This window comes from Gavia stellata, chromosome 8 (genome assembly GCF_030936135.1).
Source record: "Gavia stellata isolate bGavSte3 chromosome 8, bGavSte3.hap2, whole genome shotgun sequence".
NCBI lineage: Eukaryota > Metazoa > Chordata > Aves > Gaviiformes > Gaviidae > Gavia > Gavia stellata.
Genome location: NC_082601.1, coordinates 13,331,978 through 13,347,492, shown reverse-complemented (window position 1 = coordinate 13,347,492; position 15,515 = coordinate 13,331,978). Strand labels below are relative to the sequence as shown.

Genomic DNA, 15,515 nt, shown 5'->3' with positions numbered 1-15,515 from the left:
CATCCAGCTTTACTGTGAGGACTTCTCTTGGGAATTATTCAATCTGTTAACTCTGTCTGTTAAATACATGGAGAATACCAAATATCTGAGGGAGCAAGGTACAAATGAGACCAAATCAGTATATCTGTAATCCCTCTGTGACTTGTTGACAAGTAACCCTGCCTCATTCAAGGACTGGATGTTGAAGATCTAGGAGGCTCAACATGAAAGATAATATCTTCTGGCCTCATGCCAACAGGATACCAATACACAGGCCAATGACCTGATGATTCATAACAATAATGATGCAGTTCAGATCTCTGAAAAAAAGAGCTCTGAAAAAACATGCTCCATTGTCATTTTATATCCTCAATGATAAATTGAGAACGCTCACTGAAGGCAGTCAGGTTTGAATGTTTTCTTGTAGGCATTAGTTCCCCTTTCCACAGGGGTGAGATGACAATGCTGATGAGGAATCTCATTAAGGCCTTTGGCATCTTGGCATGCTTTGTAGGATTACAGATGTGCAATGGTTTAAAACCTTTGGTGTAGGGATAGCTGTTGAGCAATTTCAAGTCCCTTCTCTCTCCAGGGATGGATGAAACCTAATCAAGCCTTTCAATTATCAAAAACATAAGAAAACACATATAAAAGCCCCTACACAGTCAGCCCACTTGTCCTGACTCCTTTTCCAAAGCAGAACCTTGTTGTGGAGCTTCTGCCTCTGCCCTGAACACCACCATGTTTCATAACAGCTCCTAAGCCCTGTCACCACGGAGCTGGAAACCATCAGACTTGGTCCCATACCCCACCTAACTGGACGATGCCAGGGCCTCTCCAACAATAAGACCTCCATCCTCGCAAGCCAAAAAACCTGTCGCCAGGAGCTGGAGGCTTCCAGCCCTTCTCAGCATTCCTGTCACACTGCATAACCACACACAACATGTGTACCTCCTCTGCTCTTCAATGAAAAGGCATGAGTTAAGGAATAATTCAGCCCGTCTAACCTTCAAGCATCTCCACCTCCTACACTCCACTGGGACCCTTAATGATGTACTAGCACCAGGGAGGCTCCGCAGTTTCACCTCTGGCATTCTCCTAACTAATGGGGCTCTGTCTCCTTTTCCTGTAGCTCTTTAGCTGCAGAGACATTTCTGAGCCAAGCAGCAGAACCAGCAACAATAACACCTTTCAGGCAGGTTAGCCGGCTGACATGTGCTGCAGATCTCCTGGCATTTCTGTTGGCTGACGGGGGTGGGATTAGGGGATTGCTATATAATGATGATACCTTTTAAGGATCCTGCTTTTAGGCCATAATTTCTCTTGTCATTTTACCTCCTCTCCTACCAACTCCTTCCTGCTAACTAACCCACTGTTACAGTGCAGTGGCAGGAAGAATATTTCTTCATCTGCTGCTCTAAGCAAAAGCTCCTCAATTCAGAGAGGTACACTCATCAGTTCTTCCTTTTAATGGCAAGTTCTGACAAATTACAGGTAAAAATAATTAAAAAAAAATTAAAGGCAGTAGGTGGCTTGAATCTTTCCATGTTGGCTGAAATGTCAATCAAGCCCAAGAAATAACAGGCAGTGTCTTGATTTCTATTACTACTGCAGGTGGTACAACTTATAAAGAAACCCTTCCCGGTTATTAAATTAAAGGCTGCAAGGCATGCATCCTCATAGCAAAATTAAGCTTTTATAGGCATGTAGTTGGAGATTATTAAACCCAGCATGGTCCCAGCTGAGAATGTCTGAATGTGAGTTGTCAGAATTAATGCCAAACGGCACATTTTTCTTCCCAACCTTCTTTCTTCCTGTTAAAAGGGAAGGGATAAAGTGGAATGGAAATGCAACCAGGAGTCAGGACATGGGTCTTTTTTCATTTGACACATTCAAATCTACTGCTTAGACCACAGGCATCCCTAAGGACCATTCCAGGCTTTCATTTTGAAACTAGCTCAGTTCTTCAAGGTAAGTGCTGCCCTGGGTCTATCCCATACTAGCTGAAGTTTATACATATGGACCCAATGAATTCCAGAGTTTGCTTGTATTTGACCTTTCTCAGAAAGCTGATTTTTCCAGTGCTGACTCTTTAATTTGGCTGGAAACCTTCAGTGCTGGGGCATGTTTACATTTGCAAAAGTATCTGTTTAAAAACAGTATGAAAAATTAAAAACCAAGGCCCTGGCTTTGCATGTCAGCAGCAGGAGCCGGAAAGCAAGGAACTGCACGGCTTAGGGGCAAAATGTTCATCAAGGCCTCCTTTGTGCTTCTCATCTCTAATCATTTCCAGGGGGTTAAAGATCCATGCTCTCACTTCCTCCACATGAGGACCACAAACAAAAGTTTGATAGTTTCCAACACCATCCATCGCCAGACATCTGATTCAGAGCGTCTAAAACTCTGCAAGTCCCTTCGCAGCTCAAGGTGGTTCAGGTATCCAGCTGCAACAAAGGCAAAGCTTTGCAGGAAATGTAAGTCTGCAGACACAGCTGTGCTCAGGCTTTTATGTATGCATAAGACAAGGTGAAAAGAGGCCCTCTGCCATTTCAGAGGGTGGTCCCTGCAGCCTGCTAGCACGCTGCTCTGCACCGGCTTCCTGACAGTACCAGACTGGGATGAGGATTAGTCAGCTGCACAAAGGACGGCATGCCAAATTGCAGGAGCTGGGTTTAAGGGCCTGATCCAGAGGCTCTTTAAATCATTGGCAGTTTTCCACTGAGCTTGATGGGTTTTGGATCAGCTTTTAAAGTCGTGGTAAACCTGGTAATACTTGAGCCTTCATCTCTTCAAAACCAGCTGCTCCCCACCTCACCCTTGTGTGTTTTGGAGGAAAGAAGTATGTAAATACTGAGTTGAGACTTCCCTGTGTGAAGGACAGCATTTACTGCTTCATCTCACTTGAGCTCACTTGTAGCTCTCATCTCCAGCAGGCTGTAACAGCTTTGTGCAGCCAGCACACACCACACAAGAGCAGAGAGGTTAAATGCCCATGCCTTGAAATTGCAAAGCCATTGCTAGGTGCGTGGATAGCTAAGCACTGCAGTATTCAAGAACGTATCTTCCAGAATAATTCTCAGGGTGGATTTCCGAGTCTGGAGCAAAAGAAGCTAAACTGAACAGGACCAAGAATTCTTTGTACAAAACAAGGGTATATTCAAAGATATCATAACAAGACCTTAAGGGAGGAAGATGATAGTGAATTTGAACAAGAAGGAAGATTCAGGGACCCCATTCCAGAAAATACAACCTAAACCTCTATGTAAACATACAATACATAAAGCCCCTGTAAAATAAGCTGATTGAACAGTAAAGGCTTGTGCAATGAAGTAGAGTGTACATATAGCACTGGGGGCCTTCCAGACTCAATGGGAATAAATAAATACCTGTTCTGCAGATATTCAGACCTACTTTTGTGCAGTGTTGGCCACATATTGAGTGCTTCCCTTTCTGCCTCGTCACAGTCTCTTATAAGTTCTCTTAACTCAGCCTACTAGTTCATGGCACGTTTACTGCGTGTGAATATTTCTGCATTCATGGGGAGGCCCAGATGACAGACATGTCTTCTGAAATGTACAGTCTCCTCTCCTTTTGGTTTGCTTTAGCCCTGGCACAGGGCAAACCATGTTTAGCAACTGGCAGATACTCCAGTTTGCAAGTGCTCAACCACTTAGATCTTTTTCAGACCACCCACTAGCCTGGAGGACTCTCAGTGTTGGATCCCAACAATGACCAAAAGATCCAAATCACCTTGTAACATAAGGTATGATCTCAGGCTGTCTTCTTGGTATAGGCTGATGAAATGTCCCCTTTTCAGAATCAGACCTTCCATCTCAGACCATCCTCTGCTTCAATTATCCTGAGTATTCAGAGCATTAGTTGCCTGCTAAGACAGGCCACAGTTTCCATTCTGTGTGGGCCACTGACCAGAACCCATCAGAGACAAAGCAAACAAGGCTGTAACCAAAGATCAGAAGCTAATGACTACCCATTCTTGAGAAGACTACCACCTGTCATCTCAAACACAGCATGTGTGGACACGTCCAAGGATGCACAGAAGTTAGTCTACTTACAGTGTTATCTTTATTAGACTGACAATTAAGCATATTTTAACATCAGCCTCATTTTAAATTTTAGCTCTCTGTTGTAGGTCACACCACAGGTTAGCGCAATAGTCTCTGGAAAATAACTTTCACTCCTACCCCATGCTGAGATGTAAAAGTAGCCTCCACAACACAAAACCACTCCACATTTCAGCAAATTTATCAGGGGAAGGAGAAATCTTTTGCTGAGCGGGCAAAGCTAAGCAAACAAATGTGTCAGCACTCAGAGCTCAACTTTACTCATGAGGCCAAAATCTCAAGCTGGCTTTACCCCAGAAGTCCTCCTACACGTACATGTCACCCTGCTGTCTTGTCTTCCCGTCACCACCTCCGCCTCATTACTGGTACTGCCTCTTTCTTTAACCTGATCTGTTGAAATCTTTAATTGTACATTAAATATGTCCTCATCCCAACTGTTGCAATTTCTAGCTTCATTGCCTTCTTAAATCTCTGATCTCCACCACAGTTATGAGGACTCAGAAGGCTGTTGGCAGAGTACACCCCCTTCTACAAAATGGGCCAAACCAGCAGTTTCTTTCTCTCGCCACTCAATACCCAAATCCAACTTGGATGTTCTTCCAGCTGTCTCATTTTCATGGTTTCACTCAGTTTACCCCTCTGACCCTACATTCACCTCCCCTCCCACTCCTGCTTTAATTTCCAGCAGTCTTCACCTTCCAGCCGTGTTTCCACATCATTTCCTACCCACTCAATCAATTCTTCCCATCTTGGCCAACTATGAAACTCCTCAGATGAGAGAAACAACAAACTAATCCATGAGTGGCTTGCGAGTCACTGTGATAGCTGCTTGTTGAGCCGTTCCCTTTCAATGAGATCCAAGAAACAAAGGAGTTGCTTATGTCCCTCTCCAGCCTGTCCAAGAACATGTGGATAGGAGGTGACTGGAAGAAGAAAGAGTAAGACTTTTTCTCTCTTGATATCGTGAAAGAGGGAATAGTCCCGTCTCTCAGCTACCAAGGAAAGGAAGGAGACAGAAGAAAAGCCTCTGCTCTTTACCACCCTGAAGGGAAAAAAAAAGAAACAAAGACTCAGGTCGTACCATCACAGAGCCATAGGAATCACAATAGTCATAGTAACCTAAGACATGTTATCATTTAAAGTTATGTCAAATCTAGATAATTTTGCACCTCTCCCCTCACTGCCTACAGCTTCTCCTTGAACTGACCTCACTGAACTTCTTCCATCCCAAGAAAGAAATGACATCTGGAGATGTAGGCATGGCCCCGAGTGCCCAATGGCACTGACAGAGGACTCTGTCTTGGGCAAATCATGAAGCTATTTAGCGTCTCAGTGCTTCCAACTGTTAAATGGGTTTAGGGATACTGGCTATTGCATCAAGGCTTAATTATCTGTAAGGCATGCAATGTACAGGAGGCACTAACTGTTGCTAATGCATACTGAGCATCTTGACTCTTTGTTTCCTAAATTTAATCATTTCTTCAAAACAAGTGCTGCTGAATTGTTTCAATAGGGAGAAAAAAGAATTATAGAATCATAGAATGGTTTAGGTTGGAAGGGACCTTAAAGATCATCTAGTTCCAACTCCCCTACCACGAGCACTGACACCTTCCACTAGACCAGGTTGCTCAAAGCCCCATCCAACCTGGCCTTGAACATTCCAGGGTTGGGATACCCACAGCTTCTCTGGGCAACCTGCTCCAGTGCCTCACCACCCGCATGGTGAAGAATTTCTTCCTTATATCTAATCTAAATCTACCCTCTGTCAGCTTAAAGCCATTACCCCTTTTCCTATCACTACATGCCCTTGTAAAAAGTCCCTCTCTCCCTTTCTTGTAGACCCCCTTCAGGTACTGGAAGGCTGCTATAAGGTCTCCCCGGAGCCTTCTCTTCTCCAGGCTGAACAACTCCAACTCTCTCAGCCTGTCTTCATAGGAGACATGCTCCAGCCCTCTGATCATCTTCGTGGCCCTCCTCTGGACTCAATCCAACAGGTCCATGTCCTTCTTATGTTGGGGGCTCCAGACCTGAACAGTACTCCAGGTGGGGTCTCACGAGAGCAGAGTAGAGGGGGAGAATCACTTCCCTCGACCTGCTGGTCATGCTTCTTTTGATGCAGCCCAGGATACGATTGGCTTCCTGGGCTGCAAGCATGCACTGCTGGCTCATGTTAGGCTTCTCATCAACCAACACTCCCAAGTCCTTCTCCTCAGGGCTGCTCTCAATCCATTCTCCAGCCAGGCTGTATTTGTGCTTGGGATAAGAACTTAGTCCAAACCTAATTTTTGCAAAAGTACAATTATGACTGCTTGTTTATTTACTTTTTTATTATGAATATAGAGCAGCTGGCAAAACACACCAGTCTATCAGGAAGAACCCAGGGATTCAATCCCAGATAAAGAAAACACCAGATAATAAGCATGAACTAGTCCTCACTCCCAGTATGGGACAGTATGCTGTTAAGTTGTCCTGGGGGCCCCCCAAGGAAGGAAATCAAAGGACTGTGAGTCACATTCCCAATTCTGCACATTTCTACAGTTCTTCAGCATTTCTGCTCCATCAGAGAGGCCAGTCTTGGCCTAATCTGTTTCACTTGGGTTCCTATTTGCACATGGTGAAGGGCAGGCAGAAGATCAATCAAGACCTGCCCCAGCGGGGAGCCAGGAGACTTCCACTGGGTGAGTCTCCAAGCCTCAGGCTGGGGATTGGGAAAGAAGTCATGTAACATGAGAGAGGCTCTTCCCTCTTTGGCATGGCTGCTATTACTCAGACCCCCACAAGAGCTCAAACCCCACGAACACAGAATCATAGAATCATTTAGGTTGGAAATTACCTTTAAGATCACCAAGTCCAACCGTAAACCTAATACTGCCAAGTCCACCACTGAACCATGTCCCTAAGTGCCACATCTATACGTCTTTTAAATTCCTCCAGGGATGGTGACTCAACATACAGCATTGCGGATCCTCACTGGCAATGGCAGATCAAGAGAAAGAAGAGGTGCCACAGTGCTGCAAGAGTCTAGGATACAGATGCATGTCCATGAGTCACAAGCGTGTCCGTATGCCATGCCTGAGATTGACAGGACCAAAGGTGTGTGTCTACACAGTACAGGATTTCATGGAAAGAATGGATTTGGCTTTCCTCAGCATCCTACCAACTGGGGCAACCCTGCCCTAACATTGCCTCCCCTCCTCAACAACCCTCCTCAAAAACCTTGCCTGCTACTCCACATGGCACTGCACCGTGTCATGCAGCCATAGCCCTGTGCCCCACCACCAACGGCTGAAACTCGGCTAACCGGTGCCACACACAGCCCCACTGTTAGCAAACCCAGAGCTTTCTTGTTTTCTTAAGGATGTTACAGAGTCTTTAAGTATTGTGATCCATTGTTTACTGAGACAAGCCCTGCAGCTGTCACGCAATCTCCCTCGCTGAGAAAGATAAGGTGAATGCTCATGAATCACTTGCAGCTTCCTATGACATTCTGATCAGTATAATTCCTTTTTTCAGACAGAAAAGCAAGCTGCATCTTGGCTCCTGCAGCCACTGCAGTCTGATGTAAAACAACACTCCTTTGTCATTGTTCAACCATCTTTCAGTCTGTCTCCTCCACATCTGGAGGCGAATTTTTTTTATTATCCTTACAGTTACATGTCTACATCAGCCACGTGTGCCAGCAGAGATGGTGCAAGATTCAGAACAACTGTTTTCACTAGTGAGAATGCAGGAGGGAGCAGAGAAAGCATGACTAAACTCTCCATGAGTTTCACCTGCAGGTACCCAGATCTGCCACAGAAGCAGATGCATCTGATTTTGATGAACATCTGACGCTCTTTGCTGGCTCACCAGAGACTGAACTGGAGATGCCAAGTCAAACGCACAGTTTGTACTCTTTAGCCAGCCAGGCCTATGAGGACTCCTGTCTTCTGTGGACAAAGGTCCCACTGTGTGTCAGTTACACCAATGAATCGGAACAGAGGCTGCAAAATGCTGAAAGATTTTTGAAATGAACCTGTTCTCACAAGGATCAGTGTTTTTAAATTGGAAGCCGGCTAATAATAGTAGAGGATTATCAAAGACCACATTTCACCAATGACCTCCACCTCTTTTATTAATGTGCTGTAAAGCAGAGCAATCCCCATGTATAAAACACAAATCTGAATTTTGCAGCTCAAACACTTCCATTAAAATACATTCTAAAGATCATCCAATACTATAAAAAAGAAAGAATGGATGATCTATGAAGTCAGAGCTTTTTAAGGCAAAGCACAAGAGTTTCTTCAGGATTTTATCTGCACCTCCCAAAGCTAGAGATGATCATAAAAATACACAGTCTACTGTGTATTGCAGATCACAGACTTTCATCCAGCTAATCCTATACTAAGCCCAGGAACATGTTGGATTTGTTAACCACTTGATTCAGCCATGTTAGAGGAACAAGTTGGCCAGTTGGACTTAAGGTAGCAGAACTCTCTAGAAACAAAATTATATGCTAGGGTTTCCTTTTACAGACCTGTTGTTTCAGTGCTGTGCATTTTGACTGTGGCATAGCTCAGCACAGAAGCGTACGCTTGGTTTCCAGTACACAATCCCATTGACTTCAAGGTAAGTACGTATTAAGTGCTTGACTCAACTGAGACTGTTCGTGGCTTTCCAGGGTGAACCCTGCATGATTAAACAAGCATATTTCTTAAGAGATTGTTAGTACTAAAGTGAACTTTATCAAAGCATAATGACATCCTTGCATGGAAGGTTTTAGGAGAACGTGATATATTAACACTCATCAGAAGCAGATGTGCTAAAAAAATGAGGTCTGCCATACCACTCGCTCACAAACTTATTCAGTTAGGGAACTATGGTAAGTAAACTTTAAAATTGAGAATGAGGTCTCCATATGGCATGTCTTTGTTTGCACTGAACCACAGAAAAAGAAGAAAAGCACTTTGCTTTGCTTTCCACCCTGTTTTGTTTCTCTGAGGTGCTGCCTGAGATCTGAAAAGAGGCAGCCCACTTCTATGTCCTACATCCAACCACTGTGCCAAAGAAAGGACCACACACACGCTGCTGTTAGCTGCTGCTGTTAGCCCCAGTTACACCAGTGGTACCTCTGGAAAACATAAATAAGCTGCTTTGCTGTTGACCAGAGTTTTTCATGGCTTTGGTCCATGCATACTATGCTGGTGACTTTCTGAGTACCTGTTCCTACACATTGTGAGCCCACCTCGCTCAGTCCTGCTGCTGAGCACACCCTCCCTCTCATCATCACCACCACTCATGGGCAGAGGCTGCTCTTTCACTTGAGCTATCATACTTCTTTAAAGTTTTACCTTTCCTCACTCCAATACGTAAGATGTACTTGATCACTTTGCTTCCTGAAGTTTCAGTGTAAAGTCTTTTCTCTCCTGCTTGTCATGATTCGCTCTGTCTAAAGCATTTTGTGAATGAAGGGCATTCTTCCAAAACCCCTTTTCTTCCTGAGGCCCCAAGGAACAGAACACTGAATAATTTTTTCAATTAAATCTCATTGCAATTATTTGTGAAATGCCTTGGACACCATTAATGGGGAAGTGTCAAAGAACTAGCATCATTATTGTTATAATTGTTATTATGGAATGAAAAATATATTGAGAGCTGTTGGGTGTAATTTTCAGAAGTTTTGCCTGAGAGCAAATTACTTCCCTAACCACTGTATATTTATGGCTTTATTAGTCATAATTTTCAAACAAATTCTAAATCAACCCTGAAGAAGAAAATATCAGCTTCATTGGCCACAGTTCCATTTTTCAAGATTAAAAAGAAAATTGCCACAAGGCTTGCTTAATGGAAACAAAATCTATACTGAAATGCACTGAAGGTCAAATATTCTGTAGCACCCACAGGATGCCACTGGTTTCTGGTCAACACTCCATCATTAGTTAATGTTTGGACTCCCTGTATAGAGATTCAAGGGCAGCAAGCTAGAAGACAATTCTCCCATAATGTATTCTGCCTTCCCTTTGATGTTTAGCCAGATATACCTCTCATACTTCACCTCACAATCTTCATCCTATGTTAACTAAAATTTTGGTTTGGATCGTCAAAATCTCACTTGCTCAAGAAAAGTATAAATCTTTATCAGAATTTTCTAAGGGGCTTTCCTAGCTGGCTTTTGGAGTTGATGGATACTAATGTGGTTTTTTTACATCAATATACACTGAAGGGAATAATGTATTAGTGACCATTCAACAATAGTGGGGGTGTTTGGTAAAATGTCAAGAACCTTCAAAAGAAATAAATCATACGCTATTATCCTTCAGCCCACAAAGTTAAAACAGCTTTTGCTTTCAATACAACAAGCGAACACTTAACTGCTCCCCACAGATTTCAGTGTTTGAAGCTGGCCACATTTCAATAAAATGTTGTTTGAAGAAAGAAAATATTGACAAAATATATAGCAAGCTACATTCAAGCAACCTGAATCATATTCATCTGGTAGGAGGTAATAATTACAGACAGTCTGAAGTAAAATCCCAGATTTAAACACTCCCAAACTAATTCATTTTGAAAACCTGAGGCAACAGACAGAGCAACTTGTCTGCATCTAGGAGAGACTGAGGATTAGACAATGGGTCAAATGCTGCACACTGAGAAGTCACACCAGCTGTAATGATACAGTCTGCACAGCTGAGATTTGCAGTCCTGAGAAGATCTGGGATATAAGCTATTTAACCAAGTCCATCTCTCTCCTGTGCTTCAGCATGGGATCAGCTGAGGTGTTTTTGTGGATGAAGACAGGTTGAAATTATTAAAGCAGGGACAAATTATGTTCTTCCAGCTTACACTAACTGCCATGACCCAGGGGAGAAAGCCCTGGCAGACAGAACAGAGAAGGACCTGGGAAGTCTATCATACTTTTTCCTGAGCATGGTGATTTAATGGATAAAACTAATGAGAAATAATGGTTCCTACTAATGGTAGGAACTGCAAGTGGAAACCTGTCTACAACTCATTTCCAGTTAAGTTGTGGACATTCAAGTCATTCATATAACACAGATGAGTTTGCAAACTTTTAAGCACGTGCTTGGTAAACACACTGAAACCAAGCACTCCGCACCCGTTACAAACATACATGTACGTCAGTCAAGGCTCTGGCTCTCAAAATAACAAATCTTACATAGTATTGCCATGGCAGATAATGTTTCTGGCTTTCCCAAGGAGGTCCAAATGTCTTTAATGAATAGCAAACATGCTTTATGTCTAAGAAACAGTTGTATAACAATGAAAGATGCTACTAAGAACCAGGACAGTATGGCAAGGGCATAGCCCAGTTGCAAATGCAGGGACCAATCTATTGGTTATAAGATACATACAAAAAAGACAAGAAAGATGAGCATGACCAACAGGAACTAGAAACAGTTTCTCTGGTGTTTAATTTACCAGAGTGGTCCACAGTGGAGCTGTGCCGGCATGACATACTGTTCAGTGAAATGAGACTTGTATGCATGTGTACGTGCATGTATAAATAAAAAAGGATGCACTAAGAATATACCTGATTTGTTTCACTAATTTCTCAACTCACTGAAAAACAAACAAGCATGGAAGATCCTTAATGTAGCTACCCACATACAACCATATAGGTAATAAGACACCAGAAACAGGCTCCTGGGAAGTAAAAGATCATTTTCTTATTGATCTAACAAGGGAAATCAAACTTTAACTGGATTTCCTATAAGCACAGAGTAGAACAATCTAATTATGAAAAGCCCAAACTGGGTATGTTATTATTGTTGGTGAACTGTACAATGAGCATCATTTGTAAGCCCCGGGGAAATTAGGGCACTGTTGTGTTAGTTTGGTACTGTGCAAACACACAGGACGGCGCTCACAGCACAAATTCCTAACCTCATGATCTCTATGTAGTCTGCTAGGATAAAGCATTCAGCTCACAGCCCATTCCCAGCCCACATCTCTCCTGGCAGTGCGAGCTTTATCTCGAGCATATAAAATAAGCATATTTAGGACCAGAATTTACGTCCCTCGACATGTCTAGATCATTTTCTCTAGGTCACAAGTAAAGGCAGGTGGTTTGGGGAATGGACTCTGTAAAGAAACAGGCATTTCTTCAGGTCCAAACACAGCTAAAGTAAAAGCATTTTGCATATGTAGACTCCTTTCTGCTTAAATGACTAGGTCATGCACTGTATTCTCTCTTTCTTACCCCTCCCATAGCAATACAAAAGATAATCAATTCAAACAGATGGTTGACTAGTGTGGATAAGATACAATAAGCAAGAGATGAGACATAGAAGATACATAATTTCTCAGGAAATAAGTTAAAAAGCAGACAGAAAGGAGTTCTACTTGGATTCTTCCATGACAAGGATATTATCCAGCCTACTGGATGTTAAGAATATCATAATCTGGAGGAAAAGTACAATAAAAAGAGGAGCTGAGCACAAGCAAGGTGGGAACTGAAGACTGGAGAACACAAAACATGTTATCCCATTTGTCTTGCGATGGAAGCCTGGCTAGCAAGGTTGTGAAAAAGAAGCTATTCAACGCCTTTGTAACATAAACTATTTTGTTAATCTATTCATTCTGGTGGTAAATTAATGCATCCTGTATGACTGAATGGTCTGGGGCCTTACTTATTATTACCGCCCATCCACTGAAAATTGCTGGTGTAACATAATCCTCTCCCCTGGCAGCGGGAGTATCAGCAGAGCTGCTGCTGGGGTCACTCTTTCAGTCGTTGCCTCGCCATTCCCATCGTATAGCAGGTTGTGATCTGTGGGATGATACATTTGCAGACCCACAGAAAACCCATGAGCCACACTGTTAAGCGGAGACATCCTCAGAGCAATTTGGAACAGCACAGGAGATGTAGATTCCTCTGCTTTTCTCCCCTTGCAGCCTAAACCTGCTTGTGCTGGCATCAGAACAGGGTATAGCTTTGAGGTAAATTATATTATGAACTGAGATGTGGTTTTGGAGGTGTGAGCCCTCTTCCATAGAACTTAAATAATATCTGCAATGGAAATAAGGTGCCTTTGATTTTATTCCTGTGTATTTTCCAGCTGAGCTTTGCAGCAGAAAATACAGGATTAAACTGTATCATGAACAATCACAAGGAAAGAGGTGCTGAGAAAAAACAATAACTCTGAAACTAACTTGCATTTAAGAGACCCAAATGATAATCTGGGTCATTTTCTTGATGTGTCTGCAATTTCAATCTTTATTTCTTTTGTATAACTGTCAAGTTCTAATTAACTCATACCAGTTTTTGCCCTCTATGATTAAAAAGAGGAAGGGAACAAGAACAGTGAAAGAGGAGGAGAGATTATTTTTTTCTGTGAAAAATTCATGCCTGATTAAAAAAAAGCAAACTGGCAGATTATGACTGTGTTTACGTAGCTATCACTTCTGCAGAGAAGCACTCATATTGAGTGCCAAAAAATGCCCACCAATTCCTCAACATCAGGAATCGGGGCTCTAATATTCCCTGCAGAATGATTTATCTCAGTGCTGGATCTCGCAAACACATCCTCTGTAAACTCAAAGTTTGGTGCTCCTCGTTAATAGAAGGAGCTCACACTTTTTCTCTTTTCTGTACCTATAACATCATCATCATTGTGTTATCTATTTAAATACCCAACTGAGTTCCACCACATTTTTAACCGCAAGGATTTCTCCTTTCACCCCTCCCCAATTAAACAGATGGTTAGACTTATTTAGCAATTAAAATCAAGGTTTATTTACCCATTCCACTGGAGCAAGGTTAGAGCCAGTGCCATATCATGTAGGCTTAAAGATTTTGCTAATTTACTTTAATCCACTTAAACCTTTAAAGCACAGATAATGGAAAACAGACAAGAAATCTCTTGCACTTTCCAAATTAAGAGACAACAGATCCTCCTCTGAGAAGAAGAGTAAAAGCTTTCTAGAAGAACCCTGAAAGGTCAGCAAGGAAGCCTTTGACTACTTTCTTCCTGGAAACACTATCTCAAAGGTCACAAAACCACAACTAAATTGCCTTTAGCAAAGAACCTAACTAGAGACACATTGCAAGGTACTTAATTGCCTTTAGCGAAGAATGTAACTGTAGATGCATTGAAAAGCCTGAAATGGGAACCAAAATCGATATTTCAACATTTAGGAGGAACCCATTTTTAGCAAGGAGGTTCAGCAGCTGATGATGCTGGCACACTGAGCTTAACACACTAGTCTGGGGTGAATTCAGAAATAATGGTGGTACCAATATAATGATCTAACTATCGTGTGGGTAAGTGGGTAGACTGGACAGACAGCAGCTTAGGGAGTACATGTACACTCATGCAAAATCCAACTGGGATAAGGACAAGAGAAATGCCACGTTGTAAAAGAACAGTAAAAAGATTACCCACACTTGGCAGGATGCTGCAGCACAAAGGTCCCCTCTCACATTCTTAAGACCTTGTCAAGTTAAATGCCCAGATGAAAGACAGAAAAGCTACTAGCAGAGGTGATAAATACATAACAAAAACAAACAAAAAAAAAGAGCAACAAATAAAAAGGCAGCCACTCCCTGCAATTTTAAAACAATTTACTTCTTTTGCATTCAGGTATGTCCAAATTCTCGATCACTTTTCACTTATTGTCTGGATCCAGTCAGCCAGGTGAGGTATATAAGCATTACTGAATTAGAGAAAAGGAAACTGAAACACAGTTTCAGTGTGGCACAAGATTACAGGAATCCTGTAGCAGAATTGGAAATGGGGATTCTTAGACCAGTAGTCCCAAGACTGCCTCAACTAAGTGAAACCTCAGAGTTAAAACACTGTAAAGCATCAAAGGGAATACGATTCATCAGGCCACTTGCATTGGCCTGTGGATCACAGGTGAAAGGAAAACAGCACAGACTAAACCATCATCCATAACAACACCAGGAAGGACTTCAAAATGGATCATCCTACTGGAACTTGAAACAGGAATAGAAGCTCTTACCTTCAAAAGCAATTGTGGGGTGTTCTTTCCTGACACATTGCTGATGTTCAGCTTCAGTGTATTCAGGTACATTCTGTGATGCTGAGAGATGAAAAGCAAGAAGAAAAAGGCTTGGCAATGACAGGGAAATGGCCTTTAATCTTGAAACAACCATGACTGAAGGGCAGCTGCAGATCTAGCTTCCAAGGTAGGCCCGGGGAGGATACCTGAAATACAAATAATTCCACTTTCAGAAAGACGAATGCTTGTCCAGAGTGTGTAACATAGGTAGAGAAGTGTGGAGTTTCTCCTTTCATCCCAACCCCGTTTGTGCTAAGTACACAAGATAATATTCCACAAACAGCATCTAAAAAAAAATGACCCAATTTACAACTGTATTTGGGCTTCTAACTTCAAAGAGAATGGAAGTGCACAGCTCCCTAAATATATAGCTTTGTGTACCTTTGGGGTATGTGTTCTTATACAGTAGCTGGTGTGCAATGGCCAGTG

The 15,515-nt window shown here is 42.5% G+C and overlaps 1 protein-coding gene across 1 annotated transcript in view; it reads right to left on the bottom strand.

The window, feature by feature from the left end:
- SEMA5B (semaphorin 5B) overlaps positions 1–15,187 on the bottom strand; it is a 132,736-nt gene extending 117,549 nt beyond the window's left edge. The window contains exon 1 of the mRNA XM_059820123.1: positions 15,027–15,187. Within this exon, the coding sequence (XP_059676106.1) occupies positions 15,027–15,180 (154 nt within the window). The 5' untranslated portion in view covers positions 15,181–15,187. The remainder of the gene's footprint in view (positions 1–15,026) is intronic.
- Between the last annotated feature and the right edge of the window lie 328 nt (positions 15,188–15,515).